Source organism: Equus asinus, chromosome 22, assembly GCF_041296235.1.
Source record: "Equus asinus isolate D_3611 breed Donkey chromosome 22, EquAss-T2T_v2, whole genome shotgun sequence".
Taxonomy (NCBI): domain Eukaryota; kingdom Metazoa; phylum Chordata; class Mammalia; order Perissodactyla; family Equidae; genus Equus; species Equus asinus.
The window spans coordinates 26,584,855-26,594,199 of NC_091811.1; the positions used below are offsets into that span (position 1 = coordinate 26,584,855).

At 40.8% G+C, this 9,345-nt stretch overlaps 1 protein-coding gene across 1 annotated transcript; it reads right to left on the reverse strand.

Annotated features, from left to right (window-relative positions):
• Positions 1-4,553: 4,553 nt before the first annotated feature.
• Positions 4,554-8,043, reverse strand: MGP (matrix Gla protein). Its single transcript, XM_014834251.3, has 4 exons — positions 7,748-8,043; positions 6,261-6,293; positions 5,355-5,430; positions 4,554-4,931 (listed from the first exon to the last, which is right to left on the reverse strand). The coding sequence occupies exons 1-4, from the start codon at positions 7,806-7,808 to the stop codon at positions 4,790-4,792; spliced, it is 312 nt and encodes a 103-aa protein (XP_014689737.1). The 5' UTR covers positions 7,809-8,043; the 3' UTR covers positions 4,554-4,789.
• Between the last annotated feature and the right edge of the window lie 1,302 nt (positions 8,044-9,345).

Sequence of the window (9,345 nt, forward strand, 5' to 3'; positions counted from 1 at the left end):
GGAAACAGCTTATTTTAATACTTTTGTCTTTTGACTTTCACGTTATCATCATTGTTGTTTAATCTGCTACTTTACTGTATTTTTGCCTTTTCCAGTGATTTTATTGCTTTTTTATGATAATTTTCTTATTCCTACTTGTGATCTTCTCTTTCCCACTTAAATAAGTCCTGTTAGCATTTCTTGTAAAGTGATATCTTGGTGATAAACTCCTTTAATTTTTGCTTGTCTGGGAAACTGTTTATTTCTCCTTCCATTCTGAATGATATCCTTGCTTGGTAGAGTATTCTTGGCTGTATGTTTTTCCTTTCAGCACTTTAAATATATTGTGCCACTCCCTTGTAGCCTGTATGATTTCTGCTGAGAAGTCAGCTGATAGCCTTATGGCATTTCCTTTGTAGGTAACTTGTTGCCCTTCTCTTGTGGCTTTTAGGTTTCTCTCTTTATCTTTAATTCTTGACATTTTAATTATAGTATGTCTTGCTGTGGGTCTCTTTGGTTTTATCTTGTTTGGTACTCTATGTGTTTCCTCTACCTGGATGTCTGTTTCCCTCCTTAGGTTAGGAAAATTTTCAGCTATGATTCCTTCAAATAGATTCTCTTCCCCTTTGCTCTGTCTTTTCCTTCTGGGACACCTATAATACAAATGCCAGTGAGCTTGATGTTGTCCCAGAGGCCCCTTAGGCTGTTCTCATTTTTAAAAATTATTTTTTCTTTTATCTGTTCAGCTTGGGTGATTTCCTCTAGTCTTTTGTCCAGCTTGCTAATATGTTCTTCTGTATCATCAATTCTGCTATTGAGTCCTTCTAGTGAATTTTTCATTTCCAGTATTGTATTCTTCATTTATGATTGATTCTTTTTCATATTTTCCAGTTCTTTGGAAGTTCTCACTGAGTTCATCCAGTCTTCTCCCAAGATTAGTGAGCATCCTTGTGACTTTTTGTTTGAACTCTTTGTCAAGTAGATTGTTTATTTCTGTTTCATTCAGTTCTTTTTCTAGGGTTTTGTCCAGTTCCCTTACTTGGAATGTATTCTTTTGCTTCCTCATTTTGCCTCTTTCTCTGTACTTATATCTATATATTAGGTAGGTCAGCTATGTCTCATGATCTTGGAGAGATGGCCTTATGTAAGAAGTGGCTTATGAAGCCCAGCAGTGTGCTTCCCTCTCATTGTTAGTTCCAACGGTTGCAGGGGTCTCCTGTGTGGGCAACCTATGTCCTTCTGCTGTGGCAGGGTTGCTCTTGCTGCAGGTGCCCAGGGAAGATAGGCTGTCCCCATGTCTGATTGATTTTAATGCTTAGCTGCGTGTGGCTGCTAGGGACACTTCAGTCAGTTTGTTGGGCATGGGGAGTCCCAGCACAGTTGGTTGCAAGGTTTGATAGCGCATTCCTGTTGCAATTTTTCTGTTAAGTGAGTAGGCCACCACCATTCCTTGTTGCTAGGCTTATGGACTTACAATTGCTGTAGGCCTCTGGCCTGCAAGCCTCTTATCAGCTTTCTCAGGATTATAGTTGAGTGTGGCTGGCCCCAGGCATGGAGCACCCAATTGTTTCAGGCTTTGGAAGGTGGGGCTGATCCCCTATATGGCTGTTTGAGAAGCACAAGTCTTTTGCAGCTGATGACCCCCACTGCCTGCAGGGCCACAGACACTGTCAACACAGGCCTGTCCCATGTGCATGCCACAACCCCCTGAAGCAGACCTAGTTTCCCCACTGCAGAGACTCCACACACTCCACCATTGCCTCAGACACTCCACCCAATCCTCATGCATGCCTTGCACCTCAGAGGTGGACCCATGTGCCCAGATGCAGAAGATCTAGGCACCCAGCCTATGCAGGCCCACAAGTTTCCTGAGGGCTTGCTGTTGGGTAGGGCCAGTCCCTAGGGCAGGCTACCTGCCCTAGCTGAGCTGGATTAAATCAGTGCTACAGTGGGCAGGGGGAGATCCTGGGCTAACAGCCCATGGGAAGACCTCCACTGGCATCTGCCAGTGTCTGCCAGCATGCCTGTACTAGGTCACAATAAAGACTGCTGCCAATGTCTTAGTCCCTGGAGAGGTGCCACCTCTCACTGAGATGTGCTCAGAGACTATCTGGTGAGTCCCTTTTCAAGAAAAGACTGTGAACCTTTCTTTCTGGTGATTTTAGGTTGCTTTCTGTAATGGGTGAATGTGTGTGCTAACCCTTTAAAAGCTGGCTTTTTTCTGTTTATGTTGGTAGCTTTTCTAGGGGTAGTCTCTGTTGTAGTTAATAGCCAGCAAGGTCAGATATTATGACACTCACTCAGTTGTGCTAAGTCCAAAGAGTGCTTATAGTGGTAACGTTCCCACGCTCAGGTCCCCGGCTCCTCCAGGGAAGGCTGCATACCTTGGGATTGCTCCTGGCTGGCCATGAAGCACTATGGTTTGTGGAGGTGGATTTTTTTTCTCTCCAGAAAGGAATTTCTGCCTCTTCAACCTGAGTCAGGACTGTCCTTGTTGTGGGGGTTCTTTTTATCCAATTTTTGGTTCTCTCTCAGGGGTAACTGTGTCAAGAATAGCTGTAAATTGGTTGTGTCCATGAGGGTGGGTGTCTTCAGAGTCCACCTACACCGCCATCTTGACACCAATTCCCCAAAATATCTTTTAAATATTAAAGCAAACTTTCAAAACTTAAAGAATCCAGCAGATCTTCACTGCAAGAAATGTTAAAGGAAGTCTTTCAGGCCAAAGGAAAATTACACCAGATGGAAATCTGGATGCACACAAAAGAATGAAGAACATCAAAATGGAAACTACGTGGGTAGACGTATGAGATATTTTTTGTATTATCTAAACCTTTTAAAAAATAATTGTTCAAGAAAAATATTAAACAACATACTGTAGGATCTATAACATGTGTAGAAGTAAAAAAATAATTGGACCGTTTATACTATTTACATATAATGAGATTATTGAGATAGGTTTAAGTCTATCACCTTGCCACTTGTTTTCAATTTATCTCTTCTGAGTTTTTTCCCCTTTTCCTCTTTTTGTTTTCCTTTTATCTTCTTTTGAATTGCTTGACAGTGATGCATGAGAGATGGGAGACAAATGAAGTGAGCCCTTTAATTGTCCCAACTTACTTCCTGAAGACTTTTCAGGCCACGGGAAAGAAAATGGAACCCTGACAGAGCTTCTATGGCTCTCCTAAATTGAGGAGACGCAGCTGGGAGTCCAGAGAGGTGGTTAGTAATCAGAGGAAAGAGAACCAGAGAGGATAAAGATGCTCACAAAGAGTGCTCTAGAGATCTGTAGAGAGATGTACTCAAGTTCTGAGCTGGAAACCATCGGCTCCCAATACCCTGGTGGCCATGGGAATAATTTCTCACTCTGAGTGGCATACCCCTGCATCTACTGCAACATCTTCAGAAAGTTATTTCTCTGAGTCTCAATTTTACCATCTAAATATTACCCATCTTCTGGGTTGTTGTATTATCTAATGAGTTACTGCATGCAAAGGATCTCAGAAAATTATACAAATCTCACCATTATATTAACATGATCATGGTTTAAAATATACAACACATTTTTATGATGAATCTAACCGTTTCAGAATTCAGTGATCACTCCCAGGCATGACTAGGCAGTCTGTTCTTCATTCAGCTTTCACAGAATACTCTTTGTGAAGAGAACATGGTACTAAGGTTATAGAGAGGAAAAATTGCAGTTACAGTGCCTGCGCTCAAAGAATTTGCCATAATGCTAGACAAGCCAAATATACATGAAAATAAACTTTAATCAAAACACGAACTGAATAATATCGTACTTAGTTCTTTACATCATTCTCAAAAGGCTGAATACTGATACAAGGTGAGTAGTTTTAATCATTACTGATTTCATAAAGTACTTGAGTTTTGAGTAGGATTTTGAAGGAGTGGAAAGACACTCCACTAAAGAGATAGACAGTGGACCTACCAGAAGGAATGGATGTAAAAGGTGGGCTTGAACAAGTGTACATGGCAGAAAAGAACAAAGTCTGAATTGACACTGAGAAGTGCTGGCTTCTATTCTTAACAACCAAGGAGGGAAGACTTCGGAGCCTCATTTACTCCTCAGCAAATCAGGCCTAAAGGACCTCTAGCATCAGGTCTGGCTCCAAAATTCCACGGATGTGTCATTTTAACATCACTGGTGATTATTAAAGCAAATATTTTCTCTGTACAAGTAAGAGTGGAAAGTGTAGCATCTTAGGAACTGATAACTTTCACATGAGGGTGATGAGCCAGGATACAGAGTCACACACAGAAGGAATTTAGGAGCCATTTAAAGTTTGGGAGCAGGAAAATAAAATGGTTAAGTGTCTATGATGTTTGAAAATCCTGGAAAACACATAATAGAAAGCAATCATTTACTGATACCAAGGCAGAGAGAGTCTAGACAAATTAGGGCTGGGTGAATGTCTTCTAAAGTTCATTATTCCTATATAGTTTTGCTTCTGATTGACACTAGAACATGACTGACAGAATCTCCTATTCTGGGTTAGACGGCTGTGATTTAAACATCTCAGCATTTTCCCAGAAGAATCAGACTCACAAAATGAAAGGATCCAACCAGAAGTTTATTGTGTAGTAATTACACATCTTAACTCCCCTTCAACCTTCACTACACTGCACTTTCACTACTCATCAATGCGGGCAGGAAGGACGGGTGCAGCCAGATGAGAACATTTAAGAAACAAGCAATTTGTGTGTGTCTATATAGTTCAGTGATGCTACTGCAAGGGAATACAAAACCAGGCACCAGGCTCTGGAAAGAAAGAGACGTTTCCCAATCTCATTTTTCCCATCGGCGCTGCCGGAAATAGCGATTGTAGGCAGCATCGTATCCGTAAACCATAGCATAGCGTTCGCAAAGTTTGAAGTCCTCACAGGCTTCCCGGTTGAGCTCATGGGCAGGCTTGGTGCTTTCTCGGATCCTAGAAAGAGGAAAACAAGAGACAAACTGAGAAGCAGAAAGAGAGTGGAGAAAATAAGAAAAAGGAAAAGGAAAAAAAGAAAGAATAAGAAAATCGCAGAGAAATAGCCCATTTGCCGCCAATATTAAGAGATATTTGAAAAGCAGGGAGGAAAGGTGAAACTGGGAATTTTTTTTTCTATCCTCCTTTCCCTCTTCCCCCCTCTCTTTTCTGAGAATTAAATAATCTCCTAGATTTTCATTAAATAATCTCCGAGAGATTCAGCTGTTTTGTATATTGTTATTAAATTCTTTGATTTTGGGATACAATTAGAAATAATATATATGATGAAAAATCTATCTCTCACTCCATTCAGATCTGGGATGCTACACTGGGAAAAACTATTTCCCCCCCACCCCGACCCTGTCAAGTTTTGTTACCCACCTTTCTTGGGCTCTAGCTCTCCATCTCTGCTGCGGAGTCATAAAGGTATTAGCATTTCTCCTGTTAAGGAAGGGATCTTAAAACAGAAAGTAAAATAGTTGTAGTTTTAGGGAATCAGTAGCTGAAAATATTTCCATGAATATTCCCTAACACAAATATATTTGAAAGCTTGTTAACCCAGGCATTTCATGTAACTAGGAATCTGGAAAAATCAAGGGGAAGATAGAGCAGATTTCATAAACTGCCTGATTGAAAGAAATCAATAACCCACACTTGTGTCTTGGAGACTTTTTGCTTGTTTGTTTTTCCTTTGGGCTATCCCTTTGCCTCTTTCAATTTTGGTATTCCTACTCAGTGTGTTTTTAATTCCTTTGAGGATAAATTGTCTCTGTCCTGAGGACTTGTAAAGCAAAACTTCAGATTACCAGTAAATGCACAGTGTAAACATTATAAAAATAGTGAAAAAATTAAAAATGAGAGTGATGCGTTATTTTTCTCCAATACCCAGTCTTTATAAATCCAGACAGTCAATAGCATCCAATATAGGACTGGCGTCCGTGGTCTCCCAGTTGACTCGGCCTCCCATTCTGTACTTTACCATGTATTATTCCTCCTTGTTTTCCACCTGTGTAGTTGATGTGGTGCCAACTTAAAATTTCCAATTGAGATTTTATGGATCCTAAGTATGTTGAATGCAGTTTAAATGCCATATTACACTACTTCAAGTTTAAAAAATTGCTCATTTGGCGATTTTTATAGTTATTCGATTTTTAAATTTACTTTAGTTTTCCAAAAGAGGCCCTCTTTATCCTCCCTGTTATATATCTTACCACTTTGTCTGTTTGAGAAGAGGGAGAGAGTCTTTAATACATGAGATTTAAATAAGGAAGTTGAATATTCACTTACTAAGTTCATAGGATTCCAAGCTTTCATGAGATTCTGAAATTAAAAACAAAGATTCATTTTATTGTTATTTATCATCCACTGCAGTAGTCTAAATATAGGGAAGGAGGGAGAGGGAAGAGTCAAAAAGATGTGAGAAATAGATTTAGCGATGTGGTTATTAAAAATTTCAGGCATTTAGGATTTTTGGGTTGTTTCTCTAGCTCTGTCGTTGTGGTGAATATCTCTGTGCTTTAGTTTTTCCGATGTTGGAAGAGCTGGTGAACAGTCTTGGCTACAGTTTCCCAAGGGCTCTCTGGTTTTCAGGCCAGTGAAATAAGACAATTTAAGCGCTGCACGTGAGTCTCTGGAGAGCCTTCTTCTCTGATTAATTTGGGACCCAACTGAAAACAGGGCTGAGGAAGGGACAGAAGGGTCTAGAAAACAGCTAGATTTTTCCAGGCAGGCTGGGCAGATGCTCAGCTGGGCTCTACCAAGACAAGTTTCTAAGAGCTTCCAAAACCCTCTTCAGAACCTGTGTTAAATTGGCAGCCACAGAAACCACTGGCTCCAGCTGACAACTCAAACTAGACACAAGGCCAGTTCAGAGAAAGAACTGAGATGATGTCAAAGCAAAAATTTTCTTCTTTCTCCCACTCTCCTGAGCACAGCAGGTAAATTTGGCAATAAGAAGCTTATATTTGCAAGCAAGTGAATTTGCTTGAAAAGTTAAAAAGGAGGTAAAGAAACCAAATCCTCAGATGCAGAAACCTTGTGAATAATTTCAAGAATAAGAAGCAAAATACACATGGTTGTTAATATAATTTAGGCTTAAGAACGGCTAAAATATCCAGATAATTGGAGCATAAAACCGAACAATCTAAATAATTTTGCTTCAGATTTCCTTTCATTAGCTTTGAACAGACAGAAATATATTTAACAACATGCAGAAACCAGGCAAAATTTATCTTTTCACAATAGAGATTATAAAACCTATTTTTCTCTGAGGTTCTTTAAATGTAAAACTTTGTTTTTAAATAAATCCACTGAACAAACGTAGTACGTCCACGAGACAGTTCTGTCCCCAGAGACGGCTATAGTTAAGACTTCATGAGAAAACTCATTTTCTTAAAGATGAGTGATTCAATCAATATCCTTAACCATTTTTTTTAACCAAAGTTTAAATAAATATCCTCAAAAATGAGATCTCAGGGGCCAATAATTGGCTATCTTCTTTCTGAAATAGTGAAGTTTCCAGGTGCATAGTGACTTACCATAGAAAGAACTTGCCTAATAAGTTGAATACAGGAATCTGGATATTTAAGATGCAAAAAAAACTTGATGGAACGGATGAATGTCCATGGGGCTTGGGAAAGGTTAAATTGATGGTACTTTAAGATTATAATAGAGAAAGAGAGAAGAAGTGGAGGAGGTGGAGGAAAAATCAAAGTGAACTGAAGTCAGAGGCAGCAAAGAAAAACTGGAGAAACGCCAGGAGAAAGGATTCTCACCGTAACACAAAGCTGCCATGGCCAAGGCAGCCAGAATTGAGAGAAGGAGCAGGCTCTTCATGTCTCTCTGTGGTCCTGTGGGTCGTTCTCACTGTCTTGTGCAGCAGCAGTGGGGAGGGAGGCTCCTTCAGGCCGTGAGTGAAAGGCTGTGGAGTTTTTATATGAACCAGAGCAGCTGAAAGGGGAGGAACCAGTGGGAGGAGGCCCGAGAAGGTGGGGACTGGTTGGCACTAAACTAGCACTGGGACGTTTCCCAAATATTCATTCCTTCCAGATATTATCTACTCTGAGTGGGCAGCTTTCCCTCATTCCGGGACCTGGCTGTGCTACGGCCAGATGCTGCCCTGGTACAGCAGTTGTGGCCACCCTATGTTTGGGGCCAGACCTGGGCAAAAGTCCATGGCGAAAGGAGTTGCCACAAACACGTGTTTGCCTTTCTAATTCCTCCTCTGATCTACCCTTCTGGCCCTGACTGCGGGCCTTTCAGGTTTGGTCCACAGACAGAGCCATAGTGTTCTGCTTAATCCCCAGGTGGATGGATGAAAGGTTCTGGGGGGAGAAAGGACTTCGCTTCCTATGCTGGTTCTAATTTAGACTTATTTTCCCAGTAGGGCTGAACTGTGAATCCTGGACCAACTGGGCGATCACCTGGTAACATTGTACCATTTGCATTTTTCCAAGAGCTCAGTAGGGTAAAGATGTACAGTGACCCCATGAATTCTGTTTCCTCAATTGATTTTGTTGTAACTCGCTCATCTGGTTTTGTGACTTGAGTCCAAACCTGTGCCCTAATGCTCTCTTAGGCTGAATATCACTGATCTAAAGTGCAGCAAGGATAAGAGGGTACTCATCTCATTTTCTGAAGGCATTGTCTTGATAATTAACTCATTCAATATGCTTTTAGTGAGTGACAGATGAGATGCAAGGTACTGTGCTAGGTGCTGTGGGGGATCTAGAGACAAACAAGGCGTCTCCCTAAGGAGGTAAGTAAGAGCTACTTACCATTCACTTTGCTCTTTAGCTGTCATGTATCCTCAAACACAGATTCTCACAAACATACACTTCCACTATACCTTTAGGACCGGAAATGCTGTTTCTTTTCTTATAGGTGCCTCTGGTTATCTTGTAGACAGAACGCTTTTGGTTGCATTTTTTTTTTTTTGTCTCTTGGACAATCAGAAAATCATAGAAAATGAGAGTGTCTCTGTTGCCTGGGTACCCAAGAGTCCCATACAAATAGACTTGAGTCACAAAGCAGCAGATTGCAGAAGTGCTAAAAGTGTAGGACCTCGGACTCTTGGGCTGGACAACAGCAAAAGGGCTGGGCTGGGAGTGGGTGGGTCTACTTTTCAATAATGATTTGTTTCAGGGAGCCGTGATAAACAGCTAGGCCTCATGCCTTATTCTTTTTGTCTCTTTGGGATGGACTTTCCCTCCTAACACCACCCTGTAAAGAGCTTTTATAAATACAAAAAGATACTCTGCTGAAGGAAATAACTCAGTTGTAATCTGAAGGATTAGTGAGTTCTGAGGGACCCATGCAATTCAGGTTTTCCTTCCAGATTTTTTCCATATTAAGAGATACAGCCTTTGTGACA

Bases quoted from the DNA above. Each gene is read 5' to 3' on its own strand.
- MGP (XM_014834251.3), bottom strand. From the start codon at position 7,808: ATGAAGAGCCTGCTCCTTCTCTCAATTCTGGCTGCCTTGGCCATGGCA. The intron at 6,294-7,747 runs GTGAGAATCCTT...TTTTAATTTCAG, and splicing joins CATGGCAGCTTTGTGTTACG to AATCTCATGAAAGCTTGGAA. The intron at 4,932-5,354 runs GTGGGTAACAAA...TCCTCTTTCTAG, and splicing joins AGAGCTAGAGCCCAAGAAAG to GATCCGAGAAAGCACCAAGC.